General features: G+C 48.9%; 1 protein-coding gene across 4 annotated transcripts in view; it reads right to left on the minus strand.

Moving 5' to 3' along the window:
* Positions 1 to 867: 867 nt before the first annotated feature.
* The window catches only part of SLC8A3 (solute carrier family 8 member A3), a 137661-nt gene continuing 125747 nt past the window's right edge, over positions 868 to 12781 (minus strand). For 2 of the 4 annotated variants that reach the window (XM_059373490.1, XM_059373489.1), the window contains exons 4-8: positions 12082 to 12099; positions 7985 to 8109; positions 7342 to 7441; positions 5384 to 5659; positions 868 to 3018 (exon numbers count right to left, since the gene is read on the minus strand). In XM_059373490.1, the coding sequence (XP_059229473.1) occupies positions 2642 to 3018; positions 5384 to 5659; positions 7342 to 7441; positions 7985 to 8109; positions 12082 to 12099 (896 nt within the window). In that variant the 3' untranslated portion in view covers positions 868 to 2641. The remainder of the gene's footprint in view (positions 3019 to 5383; positions 5660 to 7341; positions 7442 to 7984; positions 8110 to 12081; positions 12100 to 12781) is intronic. The other 2 variants (XM_059373491.1, XM_059373492.1) reach the window with 2 other exon arrangements.

The following is a 12781-nucleotide window of genomic DNA, read 5'->3' on the forward strand; positions in this document are numbered from 1 at the left end:
GCCTTTCAGGGATAGCCCTTTGGGGATAGGAGATTGGTCTCATTCTCTCCATTAAGAATTCATTCTCAAGAGAAAAGGGATGTCCCCGTCAATTGTGGGAATGGAGCTATACAGTTATGCCATAGTGTTGGTGGGGGGTGGCCACGCTCGGCCATGGCGAGCAGAGCACCTTGAGAGGGAGAGGAAGGGGCCAGATCTGAAGGGGAGACAGGAGCAAGGACTCAGGGGACGGGAAGAGCAGACTTGGTTCCCGAGGGCTTTCAGCCTCCTGTTGCCAGCTGTGCCTTCTGTCTTGGGTTCCATGAGAGCAGCCCCTTCACCAGGCCTTTGCAGCACTGGAAGAGGTTAATGGGTTTCTGTTTCTTGGAACCAAAAGAGCCCTGGTTAAGGGCACATTACCTGTGTCTCTGGACCGTGAGTTGCTTGAAGTCTTCCGTCTATCACCAGAATGTAGCTCAAGGCTGCAACGGTGTTCAAAATCCACTTGTTGCACAGATGATGAGTCAACGAATGAACGAATGTGCCTACTGATAATAAACACAGGGCCCCGTTTGCCTGGCTGAACTGCTGCCCCATAGTGCCTTTCGGATACAAAAGCCTCCTTCCCTTAATCACCACAGCTCTGCTGCTTCTGTCCCCCAGCATCCCATCGTCCAGCTTTTGACAGGTGGCATTTCCCTGACGTATTTTTTTGCTTTAAAAACACTGGTCTGGAACACTGGCCTCTGAGGGGATGCAGAGGCAGACAGGAGATACAAATAGGAGATGGCACTTTCACCTCAACCACATCTGCTCCAGAAGAAAAACCCCAGCTGGCCCCCTGGACCTCTTCCTGAAGAAACATGGAAGGAGCAAGCTGTATTTAGAGAGATATAAGTATAGCTTTTATTTTTTTTTTTTAAACCAACCCAACATTTCCACTGGCAACTGTCAACATAGCTTATGACATGAGCACTGTTTCTTTTTTAGTTATTTTTTTCTTAAAAAAATGTGTTTAAAATTAAACAGGTGTTTTTTTAATTTCTCTTTTTTTCCCTTAAAAAAATGTATTTATGTCAATGCAGAAAGCCTAAAGATCTGTGGGCAGTTTTGTGATGAGTTCCTATGTGTGTCCGTGTGTGTGTGTGTGTGTGTGTGTGTGCACGCACACGCACACACAAGCATATGGGTTTTAAAGCCAGGTCCTTTTCAAATTTGTTGGGAAAAGGTCTGTAGGCCACGGCAATCTCTTTTTCTATAAACCCAAGCTCCGTGGGATGATAGCAACTAAAGTTCCTCTTAGTGGGGCAAGAAATAGCCCACAGGCTGGAAAAAGAGCTTCGTGAGGTTTAAAAACAAGCAGGAATGTGGGAGTGATGAGAAATTGCAGTTCCTCTCTTGTGAAAATGCTTTCAAACGTGACCTGAGGGTCCAGGAGAGGTGGAAGGAGCCCCTGGTTTTCTTATCAACCTCTCAGTTAATTAAAAAAAAAAAAAATCTCAAAAAGTACAGTCAGACCTCTCAGTGTGGCACATTAGAAAGTGAGGGGCTGGTGAGGCTGACATCTGTCTGACGCAATGACGCTTTAAAACACAATCTTTCCCCTTAAAGATCTCACGAGGTGGACAGCTCTTCTGCTAGGCCTCAGATCCGAAGCCAAAGATGACTCAAGAAGCCATCTATGCCTTTTGCCTCCCCAGCCGTCCTCTGTCATCGGATCCTGTTCCTATTCCTGTCCCCCATCTCGCAAGTGGTGGCTCTTCCCTCACAAGGATGAACACATAGACGCGGCCCCAGGGAGATGGGCAGAGTAAACTGGAAAGGGGAGGGAAGGAACCATGACTTTTTGCTTTAAACTGGATTTTGACAGAAGCACATAAAGGTCTTCCTGCCCCTGCCACAGCCCTGATTCTTCAGCCCGCCGCATGGGTGTGCAAACACGCTGCCACCCAAACGCCAGCCCTCTCCCACTGAGAAAGAAAGCAGATGTGGGGTCTAGGGCGGTGCAAAACGCCGCTGGAGCCAAAAGACAGCTGTTACCGGAGGAGAGGGGGAGAGGGTGCCACTGAACGTCCTGCCTCTGCCTGTCCCTCCCCGGGAGTTCCTCCACAGCACCGATGTTAACCAACTTCAGAAAGAAAAGACAAACGAGCAAACAATGAGCGACACCTGATGGCAAAGTGAGCACAGTAATGGCTACGATGAAGAGAGAACCGGAAAGTGGCCTGGGGTGGGGTGGGGGGGGCTGGGCGCTAGGACTCCCTTCCACCCCCACCAGCTGGGGGACAGTGTGGGGATGCGACCAACAGGACAGAGTGGAAGCCCTGCCCCAGGGAAGGAGAAGCAGCAAAGGATGATGGGAGGGCGGTGGAAGCTTTGACCTCTGCTGTGGTCAGGACACGGGTGGGAAGATGGGGAGGAGGTGGATTTGTTGCTGTTGTTGGTTTGTATTGAATTAAATACTTTGTAAAGAGGGTGTTTCCTCCACTCGGTTTGACTGGTTAAGACTCTGCCCTTTCAGTCCCACTGCCGGGGGAGCCTAGGTCGGGTGAGGTTCCTGGGGCCTCTGTGGGCTGCTCCCCCCGGGCGAGGTCACGGTGGCCAAGTGCCCTTCTCTCAGGAGAAGTCCGAGGCGTGTGCAGCGGAGGCCCCGCACCCAGGCTCAGAAGCCCTTGATGTAGCAGTAGGCCTCCAGGGTGGCAAACAGTATGTACAGGAGCCACAGGCCCACGAAGAGCCACGTCGTGGCCAGCTTGCAGCCGCGTGGGCCCCCCAGCTCCCCGCCCAGGTGGGGCCGCCGGCGGTACAGGAGCACGCTGATGCACACGAACGCGAAGATGGTGAAGAGGGTGACCGAGAAGGCCAGCGTGCCGGCCGACACGTAGAACTCCTGTCCCTGCAGGGCCCAGTAGATGGCGGCCACGGACCAGGCCAGGCCGATGCCCAGGAAGACGTTGATGGCGTTGCTGCCCGTGACATTGCCGATGGAGGCGTCAGAGTACAGATCCTGGATGGCCGCGGCTTTGCTGGCAAACATGTCTGGAAGAGGGAGAAAGGACGGGAGCTGGAGGGAGCCTGAGACGCAGGGGGCCCCCCACTCCCACCCCGGCCCCACCGTATGTCCAGAAGGCAGCCGGGGCCCCAGACCAAGCTCAGGAAGGGGGAGGCAGGCTGTGTGGCCTTGGACATGAACAGGCTGTGTGGCCTTGGACAGGTCACCTCACTTCTCTGGGCTTCAGGTTCCTCATCCGCTGGGGTCTGAAAGATCCTTAAGGGCCTAGGTCCTGATATTTACTGAGTGGGTTTGCTGTTCCCTTTGGATTCCCTCCCCCACCCCACCCCCCACCCCCCAGTAAGGGGAGCTTGTTATTTCTCCATCTGCCCAGGGAACCTTGGCCGCCTGGGAAGCTGCTGAGGGTAGATGCTGATTGTAACCATCGTGCACAATATCAGCTCACATAACCGAGTCATGGCCCCTGGCCCTGGCATTGCGTTAGGGGCTTTATTTATGCAGACAGAGACATGCCAGGGAACCATGAGGTACGGGCTCAAGGAAGACAGGACTCTGTCTCTGTAGTTAGTATATGGGGCACGGGGCCCTGCGAGCTGCTTGACTTCAGATGTTGGCCCGGACTGTAGGCGTTGGGAGGGCTGTCAGGGACCTCTAGCCACCCTTTGATTTCACAGGTAAGGATAATAAGGATCAAGCAATCTACCAAGGTTATATGGGCAGTTAACAAGACATTTGGTCCTAAAACTCTCATGGGTGGGCCCTTTGCATATGATCATCCCAAAGAATTTCGTGCAAAGCCATGAAATCAGCTGAGTACACCACTGTGTAACCTTTCTCAAGCCCCTGATGCTGCCAGCTACTCCCTGACCAAGTGCAAGGACTTGGAAGTGTCCCAAGCCTGTCCTGGCTTGCCTCCTTCTTGTCAATTTTCTCGGCTCTCCAAGAGAAAATCTCTTGCCTTTTCTTACCTATGACCTTGCTTCCCCCCCTCTGATCTTCTGCAATTTCTTTCCACGTGTGTCCCTTTTCCCACTGTGATAGTTCTGCTCCTTTCCCTCTGCTACTTCCATCCCTTGAGGCCTGGAGAACAGAGATCACAGGGCATCTCCTCCAAAAAGCCTTCCATGCACCATCCGTCTAATTTCCTACCACCTGACGCATTTCCAGGAGAGCCAAGGCTCTTGCATCACTAATGTGCAAATCATCCCACTGCTCTGTGCTGGGGTTTGGGGACGAGGTTTCCCTGGAGTGTCATGTTAATTCAGTTACCCTCCAGGGGGATTTATTCTCTTAGTCTAGGAAGGGTTTCCCTGGGTCCAGCCAGCAGAGTCCCGTCTGATGGGATTCTACATAACCCTCTTGGCACTTGACACTGTCTCTTCCTTGCTGTGGCAGCAGGGAGGCTCCCGGCAGGAGGTCAGGTTCAGACGTCCTGGACGCCCAGCTGAACGAAGTCAGGAGCCTGAGCTCCGTCTCGGTCCAGCCCAGCTTATATAAGCCTCTCTTGGAAGCTGTCCACGAACCAGCCCAGCCCCGTCCCTCCGTCTATGCTGACACAGCACCTCTACTCTCTTGTCATCTAACTTAAACAAAGATGATTTCAATAATGGGAGTTGAGTCGTTTCTGCCGCTCGCTGCTGAACTCCATGCAGAGCGGGGAGCGCGCCTGCCTACCTTCCACGACAGCCTAGCACGAGACTGCATCGGGCTCCGTGAATATTTGCCTAATGAATGAATAAATTCAGGCTCACTCTTGTTCATCTCTGGGTGTTTATGCGAAAAGAAAAGAGTATGTAATTCATCATATGAAAGGACACGAGCTCACTAAGCTTCCTCTCCTGTCCCGTTAGGGGACGATTTGTACTCCCAGGTGTCCTTCTAAGTGAGGGAGCCAAGAATTCTCGTGAAGGTTTCCAGGGTGACACCTTCCAGTGGGCTAATCTTTGGTCTCAGCAGCTGCCAGAGACACGTGGGAGGAAAACTGTATCTATAGTCTTTGAGTTGTGCTGTTTGTGGCCTTCATATCACGTGGAGGTTGAGAAAGTGGGCTGCTCACACGGGCAGCCGATTTAGCTCCGTGGGCCTCAGTTTCCTCATTTGTCACGTGGGGATAATAATGATCCCAATTATGTAGGGATCTGTTAAGCATTACAGAGAGAAACCGTGTCAACTGGGTGGCATACCCAGAGCCCGACACATCAAAAGGGTCCAAGGAGTATCTGCTCTCACTAGCACTGTTGTCAGGAATCCCTTTGACTTCTGCACACTGTCGGGGCAGAGGCTCTGTTAGCTCAGATCGGTGGTAGCAAGAAGGTCTTGAGGCAAAGTGGAGGGGGTCACTTGGACCCAGGAGTAACCTCTCTGCAAACCCAGGCCCCCCCTCACCCTTACCTGGCACAGACGTGCCAAATGCCACAAAGACAACAGCTGTGACTGAGTCCTTGAGGCCGATGGTGCAGCCGAAGTGGGAGGCGAGGTCCCCGATGACGGCCGTGAGCATGCCGATGATGAGAATGGACACGACGAAGCAGGCCCAGCCGTGACAGTACTCCGTGGGGGGCACGCAGGCAAACAGCACCTTCCAGAAGACGGTCAGAAAGTGCATGACGTAGTCAAAGCAGGACGGCAGCCTCTCCTCGCCTGACTCATCCTCATCCTCGTCCCCTGCTGCAGACAAGATAAAACAGGCCCCCAGGAAGGGCAGCGAGGTCAGGTCCCCGTTTAGGAAAACTCAGGTCAACCCAACATGGCAAGCATTATTAGCGGGCAAGACACTCCCGCTCTCCCCTGAGCCGCCGAAGGAGGGGGTGGGGGGTGGGGGGGCAGGTTGCAGATGCCTGAAAACGCTGGAGAAAGGGGAGCCAAGTGGGGGTGGCCCACTGGTCGAGGTGAGTGCAGGGCAGCAGGGAGGGTGGGAGGGAGAGGACAGGGGAATAGGGAGAGAAGGGAAGAGAGAGGCCAAAGGGTCCGCGTGGGGGGAGATCACAGGAGGGACACGGTGATGAGGCAGAGAGGAGAGTGGAGGAGGCTTCCTCGGTAGCCTGGGCCAGGAAAGCAAAATCAGCTGTGTGTCTGAGCGCCTCCCTAACTTTCCTGACCCGCCTGCTGCAGTAACCTCGTGGTTCCAGTTGCCATCCGTCCCCTGAGGCGCGGCTGTCATTCCAGATCAGGTGGGCATACCAGCGAACCAGCGCCATCCTCCTGATATCCCGTGGGACAGAGCAGGGCTGGGCCCCATTGTCCTCACCAGGAAACAGGGTCCACGTGGCCCGTTCAGCAGTCTGGGAGGAGAGGATGTGCTGAGGCCCGCTGGCCCCAGGTCCGGGGCAGCCTCGGTTAGGTTTAACACGATCGGAGGAAGCGAGGGTTTTAATAAGCAGGAGTTAGGACACGTGAGTTCCGGTTGCAGCTTTGCCAGGAAGAGGATCTGTAAGCTGGGAAAAATCACCTCTTATTTCTAACCCTCAGTTCCCCTGTTTGAGAAAGGAGGGGGTTCGATGATGTGGCCTATATTCTGTTTATTGTCCCCTTAGGGGCAAAGTAAGGTCATCAGAGGGTGTTCTGGGGAGATCTGAGGAGGGCCACGTGAGATGTGGGGGAGCAGCAGCTGAAGACACCCTCTCTTCCTGGCGGTCCTTCTGCTCTGGCTCCTGGGCCTCAGGGATGTGACCCTGTGGGTTGCTATGACAACGAAGCCTCATGAAAGCAGACAAGGCCGGTGCAGCTGGGCAGAACAAGGAGGCTGCCGTGGTGCCAAGAGGCACTGTGGGTGGTGATGGAGACACCTTGTCGGGGGCCCTGGCTGTGCTCTGGGCCACCACTGAGGGAACCTGCCAGTGAATGGCCAAGGAGAGGTCTGGAATCATCCAGGGTGGAGGTTTGCCAGTGTCAATGCGGGGAATTTACAAACTCTGGACCACCCCACATCTCTAATCAGAGTAGTCCTCCAGTTAACAGAAAAGGAGGACCAAAATAATGAGAGGAAGGAATGACGGAAACCAGAATTTAATGAGTTCTGTTTGGCACCGGACTCTCTCATTCAGCTTTGCTGAGAAAGGTTGAAATGATTCCCTTTTTGAATGAGGAAATTGAGGTGGAGGGAAGGTAACTTGTCCCAGGTCACACAGCAGAGCCAGGATTTGAAACCAGCAGGTAGCCAGGCTCTCCAGCTACCCCATGATTCTTCTCCGAAGTGACCTGGTAAAACAGGCCAACAGCAAGGACTAGATCTGGGATGCAGAGGCCTTCCCAGAAATTGGTAGCTGTGGATGGGGCTGTGTTCGTTCGCCCACCTCTGGCGTGGCCTGCTTCTCTCAGCAAGGCCGGTGCCCATCTTGAGACCCTCTTACCTGCACTGACAGTGATGGCTTCCATGAACTGGTCCCTCCAGGAATGGGTCCCCACAACCATGGCCAGATTTGTCTTCTTGATCAGTTTGTCCACCGTATTCTGTCAGGGAGATAAAAACTCGGAATCATGAAGTTAGAACGCTCAGACCTGTGGAAGAGTCTGATGCTTCAAGGGGATGAAAGATGTCTTGCATTCTGGGCATATCCACATGGGTTCTGGGAGTAATGGCCTTGCATGATATCTTCTGGGTCAGTCTTTCTATTTCTCTTTTCTTTGGTTGTGATGGCAGATATTGGATACTTAGAACTATACAATAAATCATAATGGTATTGAAGCCAATAAATGTTGCCCCAAAATAGAAAGTTTTAGAATTTTTGCTTTTAAAATTCAGTTGAACAATAGAAATAATACATACAGGGGCTTTATAGCCCTTTTATTCCATTTGTTATGTTTCCTCCCAATATTCCTAGGATCCAAATGGCCAGGGCTACTCGTTCCAGGTTACACATGGGGACATTGACACTGGGCAAGTAAGTGATTTGTTCAGTTTCAACGTCATTATTGAGTGGTGAAATCGGAACAAAACTTCTACCTCCCACCACATTACTCTATTATTCAATTAGATCTCACTTATGGCCTGACCTTGAACTCAAAGGATTCTTCAATGATGACCTCTAGTTTGGGGTGTTCGCCCAGTACTGGTTTTCCCATTTCTGCTATCCTCTTGGCCTCCTCCTCCTCCACAGTCAGCTTTCTGTCTGTCACCTCTGCAACAAAACAAAATCGGACTAGCTTTAGCACATTCTCTACTCCCTAGGGATCTATAGCTCAGAGCATCAGGCATGGGCAGTGGGCACAAAGCAAACTCTTCTCAAGAGTAGGGACTTCGGGTACTTTTTAGTGTCTCTTTCTATAACATGTTGAACATGTTATGACCATCAGACCATGAGAGGGTCCCCTGCAGGCCTGGGATAAGTATTCCTATTTCCATTTTATAACTGACTGTACAACCTGACCCAAAGACCTTCCACGAAATAGCACCTAGTGAAGTTCCCAAGTCATCTGGTGAGATATTGGAGAGTTGGGAACAAAAGCATTTACCAATTTTGAATTGTTGGGCCTGACTGTTCAACTACTTGATATAAAAGTTCTTGGAGGCCAGAACCACATGTCCACAAGGGTACCACATAATCCAAAGGGTATGTCTACTGGTTCCCATTAACATCTGTTTCCAACGACGTTGGGACTGTGCCCTCTGTAGAGGAGAAAGCAGGAATATCTATATTCCATACAAGTGAATGTTGTCCTCACAGTGAGAAACTTGGAAGAGTTCCTGAAAGATTTCCTGATTATCCAATGGAAGGTCCCCAGGATTTCTGTAGGAATCAGATGTATTTCTTCTGGAACAGAAATACTCGTTCAACCAAAACTGAAAGGAAGCTCTTCCTTTGCTATTTTTTGAGGCATTCCCTGTGTCCCCCAGCATCTTGACTCATTTACCAGAGGCCCCTTCTCATGTTGAATGGTGCGAAAAATGTTCCACTTCAGCTGGTGAGTCCATTTTAAGACCACTTCACCATGAAGACATGTTTTCTGGATTAGAGTGAAATAGAGATTGAATCTTTTTATTCCCCTTTGATTAGAAAATTGCTCTTGGCAGCCTGTTTCTTTCAGAGATCATTTAAACATCTTTCCTTCCAAGCCCACATTTTTATATGCAATTAATTCTTTTATTGAGTTCCTTAATTGCTTTAATTCCACACAGTGAGTCTCCTATGGGAATCCTTTAGTCCTTAGATAATCTCAAGGACAAAGTGGGTCAGAGGCCAAGGAGGTCTTCTTTTCTCTCTCACCTGGGGATTGGTGAAGCGTAGGGATGGGTGAGGCTCGAGCCCTTGAAGTTGCAAGGAAAGGAATTCACTGGAAAGACGATAAGCCAAGAGTGTAAGTTACCAGAGAGGCTGCTTTATAGGAGAATTTTCTTAGTTGTCCTGAATGACGATGGGAAGACAGTATGCACTGGGTTCCTGAGCTGGCTGCTCCACTGAGTGGTTCTGGCCCCAAACACAGAAGGCAATCCCAAAATGTTTGGGAGCTGTCCGTGGTGCTGTCCTCCTGTAGCGTTGGTGACGACTTTCAGAAGGAATTACTTCTTAAGGATCAATGTCCTGTCTAAGTAAGCAGACACCCTCTAGCAGTCTAACTTTATTCAATCCATTGATTTGGAGTCTTTTATTAGTTAATTATGAAGGTAAATCTGGGTATACCTAGGGTTCTGGCTATGAAGTCAGTGATCCTAGAAGCCAGGTTGCATGCTACTGTGAGAAAAAGCCTTTAGAGACTTATAGATTCCTTAAAAGCAAGGGTACTTTTTCCCTCTACTTATAGGTTTTGGCACCATATCACAAAGGCTATCCTACCAGTGACAGTATTATTCTACTTCATTCTACTCCTCCCTCCCCGATGCCCCCATGTCATACTTTACATGTGCCTCAAGAACTCTATACCAATATAATGAGCTCTCCAGTGACATATAAATGTACCTGTCTAACCCCTTGTCTAGCTATCAATCTGGCACTATATCCATCTGGCAGGATATTGATCTACCTACTGACCTGTCCACCCCTGTGGTGACAATCAGTTTTTCCATCTAGCTTTTTGCAAAAATCTCTCTGACAAATACCAATCCTCTATCTTTGGATCTCGCACAGCCCCACAGAGGAACTCCATATATATCAGTTAAGTGATTGATTCACATGCCTTTAAATCAACTCTGATTTAGTGCATTGGTTTGATAGTAATTCTATTTCTGTAATGATCATTCCTTTACATTCAAACTACTTTCTTGAGAGAGTGACAAGTCTTCCATCTAAAAGACCATAATGACTGTGATAGCTTGTTTATATAACTCCTCAGAATCTCAAGTGAATATGGGTGGGTAGGATAGGTGATTTTGATATTTGGACTGACTGAATAAACTCTCAGATCGCAGGAAAGGGGGAGGGGAGGGAGAGAGAGAGAGAGAGAGAGAGAATATGAATAGGATGAAAGATTGAGCAAATATTGGAAGAACAAAGAGCTTGCCAGGCCAGACAAGAATAGATTGCTCTCAATGCTCTACAGGTATCCTCAGAAAGAAATGGGGCAATGCAGCCAGTGTGCTCATTCCGAGGTCCCTGAGCTTGGTGGTGTAGCTCAGAATGAATGTATTAACTCTGTCTTTCACCACCAGACATTGTTAATCATGTTTGCCTATCCACCCAGGAAAATTAAGACAAGAACCTGAGATTTCCAGTGAATTTTAAGTCTAACCATGGGCTCCTAGATTAAAAGTTTACAGACTGAAAGATCTAGAAAGTGATACCTGCTTTTCTTATTTTAGCTTCTATTGGTATTTTTGCAAATATGTTCAAAGAACAAGAAAGCCTAAATTAAATCACCAGTCTTTGTTGTGTGTCTATGTGTGTGGGAGGTGGTGGGGTTGGGTGGAAGCAAGAGTTGGAACAAAGAAGCCCAAATATCTTCTCAGGCAAGAAGGTTACTGGAGAAGGAACTCCCAATGCTATGGCATTAATTCCTTGAGGGAATAGTGGAATATATGGGGTCAGAGGTGGTTCTTACCCTGTTGGTATAAAGAGGAAGCAAATGGCCAAGGAAGCAGGAGTCCCCTTTTTTTTTTTTACAGAAAAAAAAAAAGATTGCCTATGTTTATTGTTGTTATTGTTTAAAGCCTCCAAGGAGGTCAATGTTCTTTATATATTACCCTTCTCAATACCCGGTGAAGCCTATGCGTAATTTTGAATACAAGTGAATTATGTAAGATGTTTTGCCTCTCAATTGCTCTTAGATTTTTTTTTATATCTTCAAAGAACTGATGAATTTAAGGTGTTATTTTAACTTATATTGAGACATCTTGCATAGCTCACTCTGCCTGCACTGAGAGTTACAGAATTGCAGATATGCTGGAAATGCTTTCCTATCTGCTCACGAAGTTGGATGTCATTTATGATTTCATTACACCAATGCAAGCATACTCTCAAAGAAGGTATTCATTCTACAACAGAACCTAGATTCTGCATGAGAATGTGTCCAAAATAAATTCCCCCAAATTTCTATTTCCAGCCAAATAATTGTCCCCACCACCTATAATATCCTAATTCTTCTTCATGTTCATGGCACACGTGACTTCAAGGGTCAATGACAAGTGAACCAAAGTTCTAGCAATTTAGGTCTCAGCTGTAATGAGATGGAAGATCTCCAGGATCAGTAAAATTCCAGATTCTTTAAAAATTGCTTTTTACCTTCTCACAGCAGCTCCTGATTATTTTCCCCTGGTTCCCTCAAGATCAAAGTATTTGTTTTCAAATCCCATCACGATCCCATTAGGAGCTTCAGCCCTGACTCTCACCCTCTCTTGCCCCACAACATAAGATGACAGATGAACTAAGACTCTGGAGAAGTCTATGACCCCACTGTCTGTAAGTTTCAACTCTCTTCCTGGTCCCAGAGAGGACCGGTTCTGCCTTTACCCACATCTGCTGACAGAAGTGATGCTCAAAGAATTGTCTACTTCCTCACAATTTACTTCAAGTGGGGAAATAAAGCTCTCAGTCCTTAGGAGAACTTGTCAGGTTACCTGGAGCACGCAGTTCCTATTAAATAAATCAAAGGACACGGGTCTTAAACTAAATAATGGAACTGGCGAGAAGCAAGAAAGAGGGGGGCAAGACACCTCTTACCTGGAGACAACAGGAGCGCTGTTCGCAAATGGATACCAGACAAGGGGAAGAAAGAAAAGGAAAGAGCATTAAGGTCCCATCTTCAAAGTATCCCCCGGCTTTGTGGTTGCAGCAGGGTAAGGAAGGCAGTGAGCTTAGTGGGTGAGAGCCTTGCAGCCACATGCAAAGGGCAGCATTTGGAGCATGTGCAGCCACAGCAGCAGCAAGAGGTGTAAGCCACTGGAGGGACTGCTGAGCGCCAGAGCCCTGCCTTTCCCCCACATATTTCCTACAGCTCTGGGCACAAGGGAAAAAGGAATGAGGATGGGGAATCCAGGTGAGTGGAGCAGAGACAGAGTTGGTCATTCGTGATGTTCTAAGAAATCAGGTTATCATATCCATACTGTAAAAAAAAAAAAAATGAGGATCTAATTACCATGAAAAGTGTATAGTGTAGCTGGCTTATCAGTGGGGCATATGGCCCTAGGGTTGCAGGGTCCTGAACAGTGGCCTACAAGAGTGGAACAGTGCTCAGTCCTGTGTCTTCTAGTTCTAACTTTATAACCAGGTCGAACTTAGCTTCGCAGTGCCCATACCACTCCCATGGCCAGAAATAGCTTCCTAGCTACCACACTTAGAGTTAGAACTTAGAGAACTTAGAGTTCCCCTCCTTTGAGGGGTAATTTCTGCAAAATGTCTTCTTTGAATGGTTTATCTTTTT

This window comes from Mustela nigripes, chromosome 13 (genome assembly GCF_022355385.1).
Source record: "Mustela nigripes isolate SB6536 chromosome 13, MUSNIG.SB6536, whole genome shotgun sequence".
NCBI classification, from domain to species: Eukaryota; Metazoa; Chordata; class Mammalia; order Carnivora; family Mustelidae; genus Mustela; species Mustela nigripes.